The sequence below is a fragment of the Ambystoma mexicanum genome, chromosome 6p, assembly GCF_040938575.1.
Source record: "Ambystoma mexicanum isolate Mex_15411 chromosome 6p, UKY_AmexF1_1, whole genome shotgun sequence".
In the NCBI taxonomy this organism is placed as follows: domain Eukaryota; kingdom Metazoa; phylum Chordata; class Amphibia; order Caudata; family Ambystomatidae; genus Ambystoma; species Ambystoma mexicanum.
This window is the reverse complement of record NC_090935.1, coordinates 1,455,155,839-1,455,176,598: the sequence shown is the minus strand read 5'-3', so window position 1 is coordinate 1,455,176,598 and position 20,760 is coordinate 1,455,155,839. Positions and strand designations below refer to the sequence as shown.

Below are 20,760 nucleotides of genomic sequence, written 5' to 3'. Positions count from 1 at the left end.
TGGTCTGCCTTTTGGTCCCTTTTTGGCACATAGGTTGTCCACTACAAAGTCTGCCAAACCTACACGCGAAGTAAGCCAAGTTTCCTGTAACATTAAGAAATCAAAACCATGTAACTCTTTCATCAGTTGTTCATTATTGAAAAGATTGAAGTTGCCTCGCGAATTCCAGCAAAGCAGCTTCAAATTGTGTTTGCTAGCTATGCAGGTTTAACCAATTCTTTTAAGTTAGAGATTGCATCACGCAATGACAGTGCCAGCCATCTCCAATCTTGTTTTTCCAATACTTCATCATTACTTTGTTTTGGGGGGTATTTTACCTGTTCAAAACCTTCTTGCACTGAGGGTCTTCCTCTATCCAGGGCTTGCTCAGTGGTTGATAAGTCATTGAAGGGAAAAAGATCAAACCCCATGCGTTGCAGTGCTTCTGCCTCCTTCAAAATCATTGAACGAACTAAAGGGGATGGAATTACCAACCTTACAAAGTCTATTCTTTCATTATCTATAAAATCAACCAGATGAATATCTGCTGAAGTGATAAGTTTAAGTTCCGGTATCCCCGCAAATAATGAAAGAATATTTGATCTATTCAATGGTAAATTTCTCTCATCTCTAAACAATGAGCATAGAATCAGTCCCGGCAGCGTTGGAAAAGCCAAAGGTCTAGACTCTTGAACCTGGTTTTGATCATAAGGAGGTTTTTCGTTGTACCATTTATCTTCCCCTCTTACATAAGAGCGATATTCATGTTCGTTCCTCTCTTCATATGACAAGACCTTTTCTCTATTCTCACATGTATTCCGCAACCTTTTATTATCTTCCACAATATCCTGCATATTTTTTAGCAGTTCACCAATTAGATCTCGTTCATTAGCCTTATGATCTTTCGTTGTGTCAGTCGAGGCTTCATTTGGTTTAAATTTATCCGATACAATCCTGGTTGGTTTTTCTGTTTGTGATACCAGTCCATCACTTTCAGTGTTTGGGATATCACTCATAACATTATTAGCATCGTTTTTTTCTTTTAACCTTTTGTTTTCACTCATCAAATCCTGCATGTTTCTGAGAATATCCTCCATATATAGCTGCATCTGTGTTGGGGATGGATTGGAATTGGGAAATCCTTCCTTATTACATTGAGGTGAAGATATTTCATCTAGTTTGTTACCAGAATTAACAAACATTTTGCTTTTAATTGACAAAGTGTTATCTTTCAGAGTATCTTTATGATATAAACCAGTATTTACCGAGTGAACAATTGGCCTTATTCTGGGCTTAGTTAACTCACCATGGTCACTGGATAGTTGGTTTTTATTAATTTGATCAGTACCAGAGTTATTTTCAGAGATCTTGTTAATTTCATCCGTCTCACGTATAGTTACACCCTTACCCTCAATGGTAGATGATACTTTAAAGATCTTAACCCATTTTCCAGTCTCTTGTTCTCCACAAGTAAATCCATTGGTTTTTTCTTTTTCATCACTTCGTATATGCCATCCATTCCTTCTTCATACTCACTCTGGGTCGCCTGATCTAAGCAGGTTCTCCCAGTTTCCAACATAATCGTATGCCTGTCACCCTTTTGTAAGGCCATATCGGCAGTTGCATCTTCTACCTCCTCATCAATCATATGCCTCATATCCAGATCTCTTAAGTATTTCCTTGAGGATTTGTTCTTGAGGTCAGCCTTTTTTGATTTATTATTATTTTTTTTGGCTTGTTTTTTAGCTGCCCTGGATAGCGTATTGCCCGTCTCGGGGTCTATAATTATGATCTTTGGGTCATTATTGGGTATAGCTACAGCCTTCTTTGTCACAATATCTGAAAAAGTGGGGACTCTCTCGGTATTCATGGATATTATTTTTTTTTCCATCAATTCGGGGGAATCAGATGGGCTCGATATCTGTTCTTTATCTTCCGCATTACCCCAGCATTTCTTTTCGATTGCCCTCTTTGTCATAGACTCCTTTAATAGGGGCATTAACAAATCGGATAAATCTTTAGGTAATACCTTTATACTTTTCACTATTGGTGTAAAGGCATCTGATATAGATTTTGGAATCTTGTCAAAAGCTGATACTAATGTCGTCAGCAATTCATTATTTTTCCTCAGTTCAACCAGAATGGCTCTATTAAAGATACCCAACATGGTCATGGTATCTTCCATATATGGAAAATCGTTGACACCCCCAGAGTTTATGTCATATATGGGGTCCGGCAAGTTAACATCCGAAATAAAGATGGCGGGAGTGTCTAGATCAAGAATGCCCATCCCATCAGTGATTTTTTCTTTAAGTGTGTTACTACGCGTCTCTTTAGTTATATCGGCCCCTTGCTGTAATTCACCACATATCCCTTCTATCTCATGATCAAACATTGGTTGGGAAGGGTCCAAATTTCCATCATTATTTCTGATTTCTGCTGAGCAATCTTGCGCACATTGTAGCAATTCTTCCTCATCTACACAAGGGGCAGGTAGGGGTAGGGCAGCCGCACGGGCTAAACTAGCCCTGCGGTGCGCTCAAACCTTTAACTTTCACTTCTCACATGGGTCTCTCTCAGCGCAGCTGGGCTCGGACCCTCTTTTCCTTTAACTTTCACTTCATACACGGGTCTCCCTCAGCCGGGCTCAGACCCTCTGTAATTTTCAGCTGTCTAAGACATTTTTTTTAAACTGGGAGGGTTTTTGCTTTCATCTCCACATGACCACTTCAACCCTCCTTTTTTTCTCCCGCTTCCCACTGCCTCTGCAGCTTTAAAACAGAGACTTTCGAGTGGGCAATCTCACTTCACCGGACCACTCTGCAACTTTCTATTTCATATTCACAGTTCTTAACAATGGATTCACTTTCTCTTACAGATTATCAGCATTCGCGTAACCTTCATCACTCGAGTACTGTTGCAAGCATTTCAATTAAACACAGAACAGGCTTTCTTGGCTCCCCTTAACTCACCGGTCATTTTAAGATGCTTTCTGTCTTTCGCACCTTTGATGTTAGGAGTCAAGGTTGTTACCACGGCCGCTTCTGCGCCTCCCCAACTCTGCCGTTCACCCGCAAGGGTGGCTGGTAACCTTGTAGCACTCAGAAGACTCTTTGTTCGGAGTGATATTTGTGATGTGTGTGTCAGAATTTTGGGTGAAGGGTGTGTCCTGGACTTTAAGACAATGATCCTAGGGGAGGATTCTGAGCTGGCTGAAGTCAGCGCTCCCCTCAAGAAATGGCTTTTCAGAGCAACCATTGTTGCTAAAAGGTTGATCCTTCGAGGATGGAAAGGCCGGACCTGTCCGTCATTTGAGGAATGGGTTCAAGAAATGGATAGCCTGTCTAGAACAGAAAAAATGATCTACAAATTGAAATGTAAGTTGTCTTCATATGAAAAGATTTGGAACATGTTCAATGATTTTATGTAATCCGTTTTTTTTTTCCATTCCTTGTTGTTCCTCTGTACTATGATGTTGTTTTTGTATATACTTGTAAATAAATAAATGAAAAAAAAAAAAAAAAAAAGAAGACTCTTTGTTCCTTCCAGCTGGGCTTTTGTGTGCAATCCACACAGCCTTTCAGAGAGAACGATCTCCCGCCAGGATGTGTGGGGGGGTTCTGGCTCCCTGCCCCTTCGGTTCAGCACCTCGGTTTGTTGCTCTCCTTCGCTTGGTTCGCCATAGCCCTAGAGGATCTGCTCCTTCTCGTACACCGCCTTGCTCAAAGTGTGTCTCAGTTCTCCAGCATGGGGTCTGGCATGGATTCACATGCTCATGAATATTCCCCGTCGTCAGGCCGGGAATCCTCGGTATAGAAAAAATCAATATCAGTTTCGTTTCTGATCTGTCTTTCTCAGTAGTAACCAATCACTGGTCTCTGGGTCATACTGCCCCCAGCCAATGACTGCCCTCTCCCTAAGCCCCGCCCCTGGCAGCCGTCCTCAGTTTTTTACCGCACGTTCAAGTGTTGGGAGTCCTTGTGCTTAGCTCTCGAGCTTTTGCTGCGTTTTCGTGCTTTTTTCAGGAGATTTTCTCATTTTTTCGGTTAAAAGAGCCTCAAGCTCCACCGTTTCTACTTCCGATCAACAGGGATCCGTTTCGGAGTTTTCTACGCCCCTCAAGGGTGAAGATTTCATCGAGTTACGCTTTTGGAGGATTCCAGAAGTTCCGAGGCCTACCCCGGACATGGCCCAGGAGAAAGGGAGCTCGACGCCCGGGAATCTATTCAGGACCTGCCCTGGATGCCAGCTTCAGAACGTTTTCAAGGAGGACGAGCATTCGTTATGCCTCTACTGTCTCCATGAGGACAAGACGCACAAGGAGAAGGACTGTGCGATTTGTGGAAACATGTCGGAGCGGACCATGAAGGATCGCCACCTCCGTCTCGCCAACTGGCTGGAAGGTAAGAGCCCGCCAGGCGAGAAGAAGAAGTCCGAGCGGTCTTCTAAGTCCTGTGAGGGTGCTCCGGCGACGGGGGCCCAACAAAAGGCTAAGCACCGCGAGTCCGCGGGCACCGGGAGCGCCGAACGGTCGGGCTCCTTGGCTGCCAGGCAGGGCGCACTCTCCCCGGCGCCATTGACCACGAGACAGCGCTCTGGCTCGGGTAAGAGGAAGTCCGAGAACCCGGCGAAGCTTCTGGAGAGGCCCCGGTCGATCTCGAAGACTCCAGCAGAGGGGGAGCGAGGCTCGGACCCTCCCCCGAAGGTGAAGGCCCCAGGCATACAGAAGGTGACGTTGGCCGTGATTCACACTGGTAGGACCTCAATTGAGGATGTCGCCGCGGCCTTGGCTCAGCCTGTGGAGGCTACACCAGTGGAGGCGCCCTCAGGTACCAGAGTCTCCCTGCCACCGCGGAGGGAGTCGTCTTTCAGGCCCATCAAGAAGACCCCCACAAAGTCCTCGTTGGAAAGGGGGGGGAGAGGGTGGTGGCCGTCGTGGATACGGACACGACCTCTGAAGAGGAGCTCATCCAAGTCGTGGAGGAGACCCAGCCCATCGGGAGGGATCCCGACGAGGGCGACGGTGACGTAGACGAGGCTCCTCAAGAGCCCTCTCTCCCGTCGTTTCCAGCACCGCAGGACACCTCGGCGGCCATTTTGTCAGCCATCCAGTCCTTATGCTCGGAGATAAGGACTAGGTTGCCCCTTCCCCAGAGGGAGGAGCCTGAGCCAGACCCGACCGAGGATCCAGAGCCAGGACCTTCGAGGAGCCCACCACTTAAGAGGAGGAGGACGCATCCTAGGCCTCCTCTCCCGCCTCTGCGGCCTTCTCTGCCTTACCCCCGGTCCACTACCCACGGGGATGATACAGGCATGGACATGACTACGACGGGTACGGATGACGACGGAGGCGACGACGGGACGTGCCCCCCGTCACCCCCTGCCCGGGCGTCCCCGCCCGACGAGATTGGATCCTTCCATGCAATGATCTCCAGGGCATCCGAGCTCTTCCAGCTCTGCCCCGAGGAAAAGAAGAAGGAGGGGTTCCTTTACCAGCGGCGCAAGGCTAAAAGGTAGACGGTCCTCGCCATACCGCTTCTTGATGACATCTGGGATGAGGGGCTCGCCCTCCTCAAGAACCCTGCCACGGCTCCTGCGAAGAGGGACCGGTACGAGAAGAAGTACCGGGTCCCCGACGCTGCCCCCTTGTGCCTTAGGGCGCAACCTACCCCGGACTCGGTCGTTTCGGCGGCGGCCAAGAAGAAAGCGGGGGGGCATCGGCCTCCACTTCAACCTCCCCTCCGGACGGCGAGGGTAGGAAACTGGATGCGATGGGACGACGGGTCATCTCATCTGCAGCGACGACCATCAAGGCGGCCAAGGCCCTGGCCATCGTAGCCCGCTACGACAGGGAGTTGTGGTTCAAGATCGCCCCTCTGTTGGACTTCCTTCCGGATGCCAAGAGGGCTGAGGCCCTGGAAATCTTGCAGGAAGGTGAGATTGCCTCGGACCACGTCATTACGGTGGCTACGAACATCGCCGACACCGGATTCCATCAGTTGGGCAACAGCGTTTGCCTGAGACGATGAGGATGGCTCAGGGCGACGGATTTCCGCCAGGACGTTCAGACCAAGGTTTTGGACAAGCCCTTCGATGGGAACAACCTTTTTGGCAAGGCGGTTGATGAATCCCTTCAGGCGATCAAGACGGACACGGAGACGGCCCGTGCACTGGGTGTGCTCCAACAGCGACGGCCGTCCTTTCGGAGCTTCGGAGGCAGACAGGGTGCCTCCAAGGGAGCCGGCAGCAGCTCCTCTACTTACCGTCAAGCGGCAAGGTCCTCGTCGCAGGAGGCCTACAGGGGACGCAGCAAGTCAGGTGGATCCCGCCGTCGTCGCCAAGGTGGTCAAGGAGGCAAAGCGGCCTCCAAGCAAGATTGAACCGTCCGTCGGGTCGGGCCCCCTCCGAAGCACCCCGGTGGGAGGCCGGCTGACGAAGTTTGTCGGCGTGTGGGAGTCCATCTCCACCGACCGTTGGGTGCTGGACGCCCTGGCCCTGGGGCACGCCCTCGAGTTCCAGAAGAGGTGCCCCCGCATTCCTCCCGTGGCCAGGAAGGAAAATCACGTCCCTCAACTGCTGTTGGAAGTACGGGCGATGCTCAGGAAAGGTGCCATCGAGCTTGTCCCGAAGAGGCTTCGGGGCTCCTGAGTTTACTCAAGATACTTCCTCGTGAGGAAGAAGACAGGAGGATGGCGTCCCATCCTGGACCTGCGACGACTAAACCAATACATCAAGGCACAGAAGTTCTGGATGGTCACCCTCCAGCACGTGCTGGGACAGCTGGAGGAGGGCGATTTCTTGTCGTCGTTGGACTTGGAGGATGCTTACTTCCACATCCCTATTCTAAAGAGGCACCGAAAGTTCCTCAGGTTCGTGGTCAAAGGGCGGCACTACCAGGTCAAGGCCCTCCCGTTCGGATTAAAATCGCGCCCAGGGTGTTCACCAAGTGCCTAGCACCGGTGGCGGCGCGGCTGCGCCTGCAGGGGATCCACGTCTACCCCTACCTGAACGACTGGCTCATACGGGCAAGGACAAGGGAGCTCGCCGTGGAACACACTGCGGAGTCCGTCCAGCTGCTCATGGACCTGGGGTTCTCCATCAACTTTCCAAAATCCCACCTGGTCCCGTCGCAAGTCGCCCTGTTTCTGGGAGCACAGCTCGACACAGTGGAGCGGCGGGCCTCACCGTCGGAGGAAAGGATAAGGACCATCCTGGGAAAGGTGCAGCGTCTACTGGCCACGGGGGTGGCCAGAGTGAGGTCTATCAAGTCCCTCCTCGGAATGATGTCCTCCTGCATTTATCTGGTGCCCCATTGCAGACTTCGGATGCGGCCCTTGCAAGAATTCCTCGACGCCCACTGGATCCAGACGACGGGCAGCTTCGAGGACAGGATCTCGCTCGACGAAACGTTCCATCAGGCGATACGATGGTGGGGTGTCCGCGCTCATCTGACAGCGGGAACAGGCTTCCTAGCCCCGGCCCACCAGGTGACGGTGACGACAGATGCCTCCCTGGAAGGTTGGAGAGCGCACACCAGGGGTCTCCATGCGAGAGGCCTTTGGTGCTCGGAGGAGAAGACCCTCCACATCAACATCTTGGAGCTCCGCGCAGTGTTCTGGGCCCTCAGGTCCTTCCTTCCGTCCCTCAAGGGCAAGGTGGTGAGGATCTTCACCGACACCACCACCACAATGTTTTACATTCGGAAGCAGGGCGGAACCAGATCCCCTGCCCTGTCCAAGGAATCCCAGGATCTGTGGCATTGGGCCATCGCCCAAGGGATGTTTCTGGTACCCTTTCATCTGGCAGGGATAAAAAACACCATCACCGACTCACTCAGCAGGGAGCTGCGCTCGTGCCACGAGTGGGAACTGCGCCAGGATCAAGTGGACCGACTCTTCCGACGATGGGCCGAACCCCAGATCGATCTCTTCGCCACAGCGGCGAACTCCAAGTGCCGGAGGTTCGCCAGAAGGTTTCCCCAACCGAGGAGCATGGGCGATGCTTTCTCGTTCCCCTGGGACGGCCTGTTCCTTTATGCATTCCTGCCGTTGCCGTTGCTGCTCCGGCTCGTCAACCAGCTCAAGAGGTCCCGGTGCAGGATGATCCTCGTCGCACCGGCGTGGCCAAGGCAGATCTGGTTCCCGGACCTTCTAGACTTGTCAGCATCCACACCAGTCAATCTGCCGATGGACGCAGATCTTCTCTCCAGAGAAGGAGGCGCCATTCTTCATCACGAACCAGAGTCGCTGAACTTGCAGGCCTGGCTCCTGCAGCACTAGAGTTTGGAGGATACGACATCCCGGCCGACTGCAGAGAGGTTCTTGCAAAGGCCAGGGCATCCTCAACTCTCAAGTGCTACGGACACAAATGGAAGAGGTTCTCTGTCTGGTGCCGGGCACAGAAGATTAACCCTCTGCGGATTACCGCCCCTCAAGTATTGCCGTACCTACTGTCTTTGGCCAAGGCTGGCCTATCTCACGCTTCCATCAAGGTACATCTGGCTGCCGTCTCACATTACACCAGAACTACAGGACGGGCGTCCTTGTGGTCTCATCGTCTGGCGAAGGAATTTATGAAAGGACTGTTCCGATCATTCCCGCCGGTGAAGGCCCCTGCCCCGGCATGGGAGCTCAACGTGGTACTAACTAGGCTCATGGGGGCCCCATTCGAGCCTATGCATTCAGTGCCGTTGAAGTTTCTATCGTGGAAGACAGCATTCCTCGTGGCCATCACCTCTGCACGACGAGTGGGAGAGATCCAGGCCCTGTCTTGCAAGCCTCCATACTTGACTTTTCACGACACGAGGGTGGTGCTGAGGACGCACCCCTCCTTCATGCCCAAGGTGCCGTCGGACTTCCACCTCAACGAGCCCTTGGTGTTGCCAGTTTTCTTCCCGTCGCCTTTGTCGCCGGCTGAGAGGGCTCTGCACTCGCTAGATGTAGCTGGAGCGCTGAAGTTCTACGTGGACCGCACGAAGAGTTTCCGGAAGACATCACAGCTGTTTGTGAACTTTGGACCTGTGAATCAAGGGAAGGCTCTCTCGAAGACTTCCATTTCCAGATGGCTCTCCGGCTGCATCATGCACTGTCACCGGTTGGCAAACCGTCTGCTGCCGGGCCATCCAAGAGCCCATTCGACCAGAGCGATCACTGCTACTACGGCGTTCCTGTCTGGTGTGCCCCTGCTCGACATCTGCAGGGCTGCTACGTGGAGGTTGACGCACACCTTCATGAGATTCTACTGCATCGACCGGGATTCCAGGGAGGAGTCCAGAGTCGGCCAGGCAGTGCTGCGCAACCTGTTCGCCTAAGGTGAGCCTGGTGAGGAGGTAAGAGTTGCTTAATGTTGAGTTGTTGTATTGCTTGATATTGAGCCTTTTGCCACCTCCCGTGGTTGTGCATGTGTATACTGCTATGTATTCTTATATTTATGAGCATGTGAATCCATGCCAGACCCCATGCTGGAGAAGGAACAAGTTACTTACCTGTAACTGTTGTTCTCCAGCATGGGTCTGGCATGGATTCACATGCGAACCCTCCCGCCTACCCCTCTGCGGCTTTTCACTTGGTCATACTGCCACTTCACGTGCTACCAAATCTGAGGATGGCTGCCAGGGGCGGGGCTTAGGGAGAGGGCAGTCATTGGCTGGGGGCAGTATGACCCAGAGACCAGTGATTGGTTACTACTGAGAAAGTCAGATCAGAAACGAAACTGATACTGATTTTTTCTATACCGAGGATTCCCGGCCTGACGACGGGGAATATTCATGAGCATGTGAATCCATGCCAGACCCATGCTGGAGAACAACAGTTACAGGTAAGTAACTTGTTCCTTCTACCTTTTAACCATGTGCGGAGAGTTAATAGGTAGTTGGTGTGCGTGATTAAAGTCAAGTGTCTGACCCTGCCTGATCTTGTTAGAGGGACATGTCCAGTGTATTGGATGGGTGGTAATCCTTTCAGCCTTAGATCTCCTCTTGCTCGGCAGTGTTTGTGTAGAAAGGGGCTGGTCTGGGAAGTTGGAATATCCCATGAAATAGGATTGGATAGGGGTATTGGAAAAAGGGAGATAACGTGCCTCGCCATCGGGTGTCTCTCCCCCACTCTGCGAGGATCCCTCACCCAGGTGATCCTCCTGCACTTATCCACCCTCAGTGTCTGGATCCAAAGGTGATGGCCATGCCCTGACTAGCTAAGAAAGGGATGCCCGGGGTCATAAGATGGCCACAACTGGTAAATAGTGTTCGTGAATGGGCATAATATGGCAGTACATAGTAACTTCTTCAAATACATATACAAGAGCCAAAACTGTATCACCCTTTTCCTCTCTGAATGGGCTGATTTCTCCTCCACTCTGCTGACAGCTTCCCAAAACTCCTTCTACTGGGCAACTTCAACATAAACCTTTACTCTTCAAGCTCGGAAGCCACTCTCTTCCTTGACCTCTGCACCTTGCTCTCCCTCTCCATCCTCGCATCTGGTCCTACCCACTCAGCTGGACACACTCCGGATACCTTGTTCCACACAGATCTGTTTCTCTCCTGGACTGACCACTCCCTCCTCCTCCCACCTAGGCCCCATCAACCCTCTGACTGCACCTACCCACAGCCCTGCCAACCTTGTTCACAGACATCCATCTGATGAAACGAGTGTCAGTTGCTGCCTTTGCATCCACCTTCGTCCCACCTTCTCCTTCCACTACAGATTCCACCTCTGACTCTGCTCTCAGCAACTGCCATCTCCAACACTCTCAGCATTCTTTCCCCAGTCATCAGGATCCGCTGGAAACGTTCCACCAAGCGTAACACTTGGTAAGACTCTGATCTAGCAGACTTGAAGCGCAAAAGTCATGGGGCCCACCCCTGTCAATTATCAAGACTGGGAGAATCACCAGCCGCTGTGGTACTGTCCTTGGCTCCACAAAAAAAACAGTGTCAGTGAAATCAACACAGCTGGTGAGTTGGGGAGACCGATACCAGACCGGTCTGTATTAAAGCCAAGGGTGCAAGTGGCAACATTGTATGGCTAGCACTGGAACGAACATTGTTTGAAATATGTGTGATAAAAGACGCAAATAAAGTTGAACTGCTCATCAGTGAGTGAACTTTGAAAGCAAGATACCAGAGTGGTCCAGGACCGTGTGTGTGCTCAGTCAAAGGTCTCTGTAAGGTATCCAGCTGAAAAGAGAAAGAGTTGTAGAGAATTGTGAATCAAAGTGGTCCTGCGCTGGGTCAAGCTAAAACCTGCACACAGTCGAAAGTCTTCGATGTTGATACAGTAAAGAAAGTTTGTGGCAAAATAGATCAATTTGGTCTGAGCCCGGCAGAGGGAGATCAATTGCAAGCTTTGTGTTAAAGGGGTTCTGAGCCTGGCAGAGGGGGGCCCGGGGTGAAGCAAAAATCACCCAAGAAGGGTTTGTGTTAAAGTGGGTCTGAGCCCAGCGTAGGGGACCCGGGGTGAACAGAAAATCACCCGGGAATTTGTAAATGTGAAATCCTAAGAAGAAAGCAACTTTGATGTTTGTCATGTTGCATCAGGCCCTCTTGAAAAAGAGACTTTGAATGGCAAAGAGACTTTGGCACAGAAGGCCATGATGTTGAAGTTTTGAACTGAACCCCTGTGCTAGAGAAGCCAGAGACTGTGCTAAGCTTGAGTGTGCCGTCTTGTCCCATGCTGAAAACGTGGGGAAGGGAAGCCAACGGCTTAAATATCCTGACATATCATTTCTTGAATGCTTTTCTTTTGTATAACATTGTTTCCCACACTATTTGTATTTAGAAGTAAGGATTGGCAATAGGTTTATTAGTATAGGCCCTTTTATTTTGACAAGACACCACTAGGACTGCATTATTATTATTTGATGGTCGTAGCTTGCTCCCATCTTTAGATTTAGGATTAGATAGGTGTTTTTAAAACCCAGTTGAAGTTCAATAAATACCCTTGAACTGTGATCACTTGTGTCTGTCTTACTGTTTGATACCATGCCTTACTTATACTAATAACCAAAACTTAAAAAGGACCAGCATTTTCCCAGCCATTGTTTTCTGATGGTAGCTTTTGGGAGGGCACTAGTGAGCGCTATCAAGAAATGCCTGCCTGCAAGGGATGTGTGGGGTGTCAGGAGGAGACATAGCCGTACCAAGCTAAAATGCTGAGCTAGAACTGCCCATCCCAGCAGAGAGAAAATCTTTATGTAGTTCTCTCCGGGCAGGCAGAGGGCGATACCAAGGTGGTGCAGTACCTTCTGCAATGGGTCGCTAAACGTATTGCATTCTCGTAGTTGAATGACCAGAATGAGTGACCAAAACAAGCTTACGCAAAGATAATCATTGAGATTAAAAGTAACTGTAACTTAGAAAGGATGAATACTTTGAATGGAATGTTGTGCTGCAAGTAAAATCAACATGTGAATTTAAATCAGTATTTGCATCTTCTCATTACAGATGATGCAGCAACCAACCCAGAAGTGTTCATCCAGTTGTATGGAGTGGAAAACATACATCCAGTAAAAGAACCGGACCCAGGGAGAAAGGAAAAACATGACTGTCTCAGGACAGGTGAGGGAGAAGCGAGGTGAACATGTTTTTGTTTTTCAAAATACATTTTAGCATTGATTTTGAGTAGTAGAACAAAATATGTGAAACAGTTCCGATAGTAATACATTCACGCGGAGTCCAGCATAAAAGAAAAAAAGATTAACATGTGGAAAAAAAACTGGTAAAAGAGGAAGAAAAGAGAGGTGTGCTTGTGAAGTGATTCAATAATGTACAAAGGAAATCTCAGTATGAAAATATAATAATTATTTCGGGACCTTCTCAAACTCCGTAACATCATGTAATTCACTGTAAATTAGCCAAGTCGAGCAAATGATGGATCCTGGAGAGATGCCTCACGTTTAATGATGACTGTCTTAATTAACTAAAGGCAGCAGCATCCTTACTTCTGGGCCAAGCAGGAGAAAGTCTAATTATATCAAACAATGATTGGGATGAGGTATTCCAGTTACGCAAAAGGTTCATTCTTACTGTGTTACATGACGCTTTTATGTTTGAGTATTTTAAAAAAACAAAGCTCTTCTACGAGGTTAAATAGTGTGGAAAAAACCTAGGTTATTCTTGAACAACTCCTTGAGTGTGAAGGGGAGTTACATAGCTAATAAATGCAGTAGGGACTTGTCGATCCATATCATTGATACAGCCAAAGAAGTGGCGCATAACATTGAAATAGATTTAACTAAGATTGGGGAAGAAATGTAAAAGAAAACTGTCCCTTTGGAAATGTATATAAAATCTTGATGTTATCCAAAAAGATGTGGATGATTTCAGACAAACAGCAATGGCAGAAAGAATTAGATGGTTCAAAAAAGATTTAAGCAATTTTGAACACACAAAAGTCTTCCCAGATACAAAAGAAGAATTTAGAGCAAATGAGGAAGATGTACGAGGGAATGCTTTCACAGAAAAAAGGAGAGTACGCTTCAGCAATACATACAAGGGAGGACAGCAGCAGTAATGATTTTGAAACTGGGGAAGAAGGCTCATCGATGGGATACCACGCAAGTGGCCCCAATAGAAAGGGTGAAGGCAATCAAAGAGGAAGAAATAGGAGGAACAGACAAAGGACTAGAAAGCCTTTTTTTAGAGAGAGGACTGAACAGGATTGATTGGGAGGATGAACGCTGAGCTACTTAGAGCGGAAGACACTATAGAGTATATGACGCAATATTGTTTATCATAAGAGGAAGATGTACTCAATAAAGGCCTTGGGTTTATAATAAGAAAAATTCTTTGAATTTCAACAATTTTTGTGAATTTTTGAACAACATAATTTTGATGTACAAAACAATTGCACAGGTTTCTCACCTCCAGCACATACTTTTTCTTCTAAATCTATCATTTTCGAAAGGTAGAAGAAGTTGATCAAATAGAAAAAACACATAATAAAAGGTTCTATAATTTAACAAGATGTGAAAATAATCTTTTAATGGACTCAAACAAAATGAGAACATTGTAATAAGAAAAGCCATAAGAGCGTAGCCATTGTGGCTATGCACAGGACTAAATGCATCAATTAGTGTTTTAAGATTGCTGGAGGATGAAACTAGTTATATCATACTAACAGAAGATCCCACACAAAATCTTTTAAATCAGATTGAAGTTAAAGTCACAAAAGCACTAGAAAGAAACTGGATTTGTAAACAAGGGCAGGATTCCTGGTTAATTAAAAATCCAAAATACCCACATTCTATATTTTTCTGAAAATCCATACATTTTGATAATCCGTTAGGGCACCCGATAGTGTCTGGCATTCATTTAGTATTGGAGCCTCTCTAAATATGCAGATTATTACCCAAGACCTTTTTTAGTGACATGAAATCATACATCAAGTATACGATGGACATAATTAGAGAAATGGACGACAAAGAATTTGACCCAAAAGTAAATCTTTTATTGGATTACATATAATATCACTTTACACCAGGATATCACAAAAATCAACTCTGGAAGTGATGAAGATCCTGTACGAAATTCATTAATTATATGGTGCACTGAATGTCCCTAACACAGAATTAATTCCAGTTTATGGGAACCATTTACAAACAAATCAAAGGAACCGCGATGGGGGCAATGGTAGCACCTAATTCGGCTTATTTATATGTGGAAGCCTTTGAAAAGAAAGTGATGTATGCCAATGAAAATCCAATTTTGAAGAACATTGTAATCTGTGAAAGATTACAACCTCAGCGGTAGCCATGCCGCTATTGGCGGCATGGCAGCCGATGAAATCGCATCCGGGTCCACAGAATGAGGAATTACCGGGCCATTCCGAGTTTGGAAGGGCCGGTAATTCCTCCCTCCAAGGACCCGGACCCGGTCCTTCCCCATTCCCATTTCAGCCACCATAGGGCTGAATGGTAATGGGAGAGGGAGCAAACAACGGGCCATTACGAGTTGGCCCGTTGTTTGCTCCCTCTTCCCCTCGCGGGACCCAGTAAGCACGCCTGGTTTGACCAGGCGTTACTTCCTGGGTCCCGCGAGGGGACCTCGTAATGAGGCGGTACGGGGTAAACGGCGCCGGCACCTTTTACGGCGCCGTTAACCCCGTACCGCCAGGGTCGTAATGAGTCCCAATGTGTTCTAAGTCTGGAAAGGCTCGAAGGATAAAGCAGCACCCTTCCTAGAGTGGATCAATAAACAGAACAGATTTTGGAAATTCACACTAAGTATAAATGATAATGAAATCAGTGTTCTACAGATGTTTGTTCCAAGAAGGACTTTGGATGAAACCCTACAATAAAAAAGATACAAAGGCATTGTTGCATTTCCAGAGTCATCACGCGAAACATCTCAATGAAAATTCACATTTGGACAATTTCTGAGGTTGAAACGAAACAGTAGCACAAAGGAGATTTCTGAACAAGAAGCAGAGGACCTGAGCCTTAAATTACTAAGAAAAGTGAAAATAAGAATTATGGAAGATAGCAGTTGTCTAAAAAAAACTAAATCGAGGACACTCCTTCGGTAAAGCATTTTTCAGCATTGAACCATAAACACGATGAAATTGTGTGGACAGTGATCCAACAAATAAAAGGCAACAGTTGTAATGATGTAAACAAAAGACTGTTAAGAAGGGAACAAGAACTTATTTTTCTTACCAGGAGTTGGTCGGATACTATGTGAAGGCATCATGAAGTAGACAATGACAACATGTTCAAGTTTGGTTCACCCAAAGCTTTATTAACTTAAAAAGCAGGATGGAGTAAGGTGTTGCTTGCCCTATGCTAAGGTGGGATTTTCCTTACTAAAGAAAACTAAGGATAGTCTGTGTCAGGAAGTCCTAATCAAATGTCTGTCTGTGTCCAAAGCCTATACTTGCCCTCACAACTAACTGTATACAACGTGTCGGGATATCAGCATCAACATGAGTAGTGTTCAAAGTAAAGTTCAAAATGTCTTCCAGCTCTTGGCTTGTAATCAGCTTCCACTTCCCCAAGTTCAAAATAGTTCACAAGATACTGGGGTTCCCTTCCCCAAGAGTTCTTCCAGCTTTCTCAAAACAATACAGTTTCTTGGAAAGCACTTGTAAAGGTTTTCATTTAGTTAGGTATTCAAAATAATGCTCATCGCATATTCGCCTGCCAGCCCAGTGTTTCCCAGCACTCACCGATCAGGGCTTACGGCGTGCAGTACCTTGCCTTTCTCTCCCAGAGGCTCTTTGTGGCCTGGCTCCCTAGCGCTGCTCCCCCTGCAGGTCAGGATATTTGTGACTGCTTTGCTTAGTCACGCCAGTCTCCCTCTCGCAGAGTGCTACTGGCTTCCAACACACCTTGACTTTGCTTCCTGCTACATAAACTCTGCATATGCACACAGGTCTGGAGCACTGCGCTTGCCACACCGCTGATCTGGAGTTGCTTTCCCAGCTGCTGCCTCTGCCACCACAGCTAACTGCATTTACCAAAGGATGTTGGCTTTTAAAGTTACCGCCACCATGCTGAGTCCAGGAAAGACTGGACCGCTCACCATTAGAACAGTAGTCCTGCCTTGCCCGTGCTGTCCTCCTCCTTGTACCAGTACAAAGCTGAGGCTGATATGTGTCTGTATTAACAAAATGAAGCAGATATGTGTCTGCATTAGCAAAATGAGGCAGATGTGTTTGTCTCAACAAAATGAGGATGTGTCTTCCTAATTGGTCTCTTCTTTATCCGTGTGTTGAGTTGGTGTTTCTTGGGGAAGGTTTGGAGGGAAGAACAGGGAAAGGGTTGACAATAACCTACAAAGGTTTGAGGGATCGAGGGTTCATTATTCTCACCTAAGGACAGCCTCTCCTCACTCCCCAGGTCTCCTCCACCCAGGTGTTCCTCCCTTGCATATCCACTCCCAGGGTCAGGATCCAAAAGCGATGGCCTTTCCCAGGCCACCCGAGAGGAGCCTACAGGGGGAAACGAATTGAGGACTCCCTCAGGTTCCTCACAACTCTTAATTAAGTCATAGAGCAGTACATTATTTGAAGCAGTTGTACTGGTTTAAAAATAAGACGTAGCCAGAAGCCATTACAGAGATTAACTTGGCAAATGAGGGATATGGTGTATTGAGGACTAATATGGATGAGGAGACATTACCGTTTTTACGTAGATTCCACAGATAATACGGGTACTATTTTAAAAAAAAAAAAGTCTTGTGAAAGGAAAAGTCGAAGTGTTATTTTTATCATCTTCTGTAGGTAATATATAGGTGGAAGCAACTGCATGGTTCAAAGAGAATACATCTTTGAAAAACACAGGGAAACAGCTGGCTAACATAGAAGATTATGTCATATAGCCATAAGTGGAGCGGCCGGAATCGGCTCTTTAATGAAATAAGGAGTGACAGTCTAGTCGTTGAAGCACATTCCATCCTACATTGTGTGACACGCTGGTGGACATTTCTTCCATACGGAAGAAGCTGCAGGGACATTTTCTCAGTAAGAGGGTTGGAGTTGGCATTGCATCATAAGGAAATTTAAGACTCATAGATAGGGAGCGATTAAAGTGCAGAACAAAGACATATATAATATCAAACACTGGGTGAAATTAGTGATGTGTTCATATTAACAGAAGAAGCTAGGAGGAATGCAAATATGTAAACACATGAACAGCCTTGGATTCCGTATGGAGTGAAAATGAATTTCCCATGCCTAAATAAGATGCTCTTAGGGTAAGTGTAAACTGATGCTTCTGCAGCTTATAATCATTTAAAATATAAAAGGTTGAATATTTAACGTGTTTTTGTAACAACAACATTGAACATTAAATTATGGTCTTGCAAATTAGGAGACCAAATGCCAGTAAATTAAGATATTCTACATGTTTTAAGAATAATAAACAAACAAAGGATTGATAACAATGACAACTGTTTTGTAAGAAAAGGAAGAGGTTGCAACAATATCTCTATAAAGGTAAACCAAATAGCGGTTTTCTTATTAATCTTCCATTCCTTCTAATGGGACTCCTACACATATACATATTGTTTATATATAGGGGAGAAACCATAAAAAAGTAAGGAATATGTTAAGTGTGTTGAATCAAGGGTATTTGTCCCTTCTCCCCAGGCGGCAGCCATCCCCCCTGAGATTAGGGAGTTGAGCCCACTTTGCAAGACCCTCCCTAGGGGTGTGGGCAAGTGGGACCTCATTGGGAGTGACCCCCCTTAAGTGACAAGGACTTCCATTCTGAGGAGGCATTCCCTAGACCAAATACCCTATCTGCATATATGGTACTACTTGCTATGAAGACTAATCTGTCATCATTATCTTTGGCTTTAGGCAATGTGGGAACAAAACAGCCATACCAAGGAAAAGGAGATGTCTCTTTAAAATGAGAAATGTATATAACTGGGTCGAGTAGCTCTGTCAAGTTTACCATTCAAGGGACTGACCTGACGGCAGCAGCACTTCCAATTGTAGATTGGGGGACAAAGCCCTAGCTACGCTGTACAGCCACAGTTGGAAGTGCGGTCTACGAGTGTTGCATGGGTAGATCCCAATGGGAAAAACCCACACTTGGAAAAAAAACATTTTTTTGCTTTGAAGACTGCCGGTCTTTGAGATTTCCGTCCATGATGCTGCAGCCCAAGGAATATGAAAGATCCATCAGAAGATAACAATCAAGGAACCAACAGAAACCAATGCGGTAAGTCCAGCGCAAGAGAAAGCAAGAATCCTGGGAAAGCAGCAACAGAATAGCGATTGTGAAGACTGCGAGACAGAGGGGCAAAAACATCTTCTTCAGCTCGGATCTTTCCGTATCCACATGAATGCGTGATATGGCGTCTGCCATATGGTTTTCCAGACCTGCAAGGAAAGGAAAGAGAAGGTGATAGGAGGCAGGAAAATAGGCCCAGCAAGTCTGTCTGCTGTTTTGGAAATCCTGCTGTTGGAGAACCTTCAGATTCCAGTGGTGCGTTCGGACTGTGACTTGATGAGTGGAGCCTAAGAGCAGATGTCTCCATTCAGTACAGGCTCTTTTGATGGTGGCCAACAATTCCTTCTCCAGGACAGTATAATTCTTTTCCAATGGCAATAGTCAGGCCTCCAGATAAGGTGGGTACTATGCCTTTTTACGCATGAAAATCTTGTAAATACGACAGCTTTATTATTTTCTTGGGTACATTTACACACAGGTTTAGAGCAGAGGGCAGTGCAAAAGTCAGGTAACTTGACAAAAAACAGAAGGCGTCTTTTGATGTTTATCTACATGGATTTAAAACAGAATGTATTTCTGTGAAGCCTTTCAAAAAAATAAACTGCACACTGTGATAAAGGGAATGGTTTCTTTCAATTCAGCTTCAGAAGCACTCTGCATGTTTTCCTAGAATTTTAGGATTGTATAACTAATAAGATGGAAAACTAAGTTGCAATTGGGAATTAATATTTTTTAACAAGTTATGCTTTTTTTCCAGTGAAAGGAAACCGGTATTGCACAATTGTATTTTTCAAAGTTCCGGTGCTGTGTGCATAATCATGCAGAGGCAGATCATGTTTACACTTATAATTTAATTTACACTCTAATTATAAAAACAGTGTGTAAAATGATGACTATGCACAGTCTAGTTTACATCCATTCAACCTTGCAGTCAATGGGGTACATTACTATAAATGGTAGTGGCAGCAGAGTCTTTGCTGAAGGGTGAGTGATTGTCATTACACTGATCACAGGTGTTCTAGCCTCTCAAATCTTCAGGACTACAATTAAAACATCCAAAACCTGACTCTCAGGGAAGTGCAAGCGCTGTTCAAAAACAAACAAATGAAAGTTATATTGGTAATTGAAATAGAAACTCAGCAAGCAAAACCTGTCCCTGTGATAATCCAGATAGGTATTTAACTTTACGTAGCGCTTCATGAATGGCTTGTCATACATCTAGGTACTGTGATTATTATACCCCAGTTGATATTCAGTTAACCAACCTCTGAAGGATGTTAGCCAATAAGATAACTCAGCCGGTTGAGCACTCGTTGCTGCAATCTGTGCGTGATCTATAGGTTGCGGGTTCGAATCCCGGCAAATCCAACTCAGCCTTTCATCCTTTCGAGGTCGATAAAGGAGTACCGACTTTGGTTTGGTGGCAATTGTGATAAATATGTCCTATGCACAGCGCTTTGCCAAAAGAGCTATATAAATAACCATTTGACCACTAGATTAGATATTGAATTTAGCATGGAGTCCTTGCCTCTCTGCACTGTTGTATCATAACACTGGCATACCATTAGGTAGTAATAGCTCCAGGAAATTAGGACTTTCATTAAATATCAAAAGACAATTCTGCTATCGAATCTCAAAACACACAATACAATTCATGTTTGGTTTACTATATAATTGGCTAGAATTTTGTGATTTTAACATTTAAATATATACAGGAGAGATCAAATGGGCAGAAATAATGAAAGGTGTATTCTGTCACAATGCAGAAAGCTGCCACATAGTAATGATTTCCATACAGTTTTTGCACATGTCGGCTGGATGTCGCATACATTTTATTCTCTTGCAAAGGAGAAAAGTCATTTTTACTCTCTTAAAATCACATTTACTCTCAAAGTTTAAAAATAGAGAGTAAAATACTCCCACCCCCAAAATCGTATCTGGAGCACTGGCAATAGTGTTTTTGGCAGCATTGAGGCATCAGTCTCCAAGATAAACAGTAAGTTTTGATCCGCAAGGCATAATATGGGGGCCTGAATGAAATCGTCCTTTAATTCCCGAAAGGCTCTCCTCGCGGACTAATTCCAAATGAACAACCTCCCTTTC

At 46.4% G+C, this 20,760-nt stretch overlaps 1 protein-coding gene across 3 annotated transcripts in view; it reads left to right on the top strand.

The window, feature by feature from the left end:
- Positions 1–20,760, top strand: part of LOC138510520 (zinc finger protein 630-like) — a 350,463-nt gene that overhangs the window by 256,774 nt on the left and 72,929 nt on the right. For all 3 annotated transcript variants that reach the window (XM_069626234.1, XM_069626233.1, XM_069626235.1), the window contains one exon: positions 12,422–12,535. In XM_069626234.1, the coding sequence (XP_069482335.1) occupies positions 12,422–12,535 (114 nt within the window). The remainder of the gene's footprint in view (positions 1–12,421; positions 12,536–20,760) is intronic.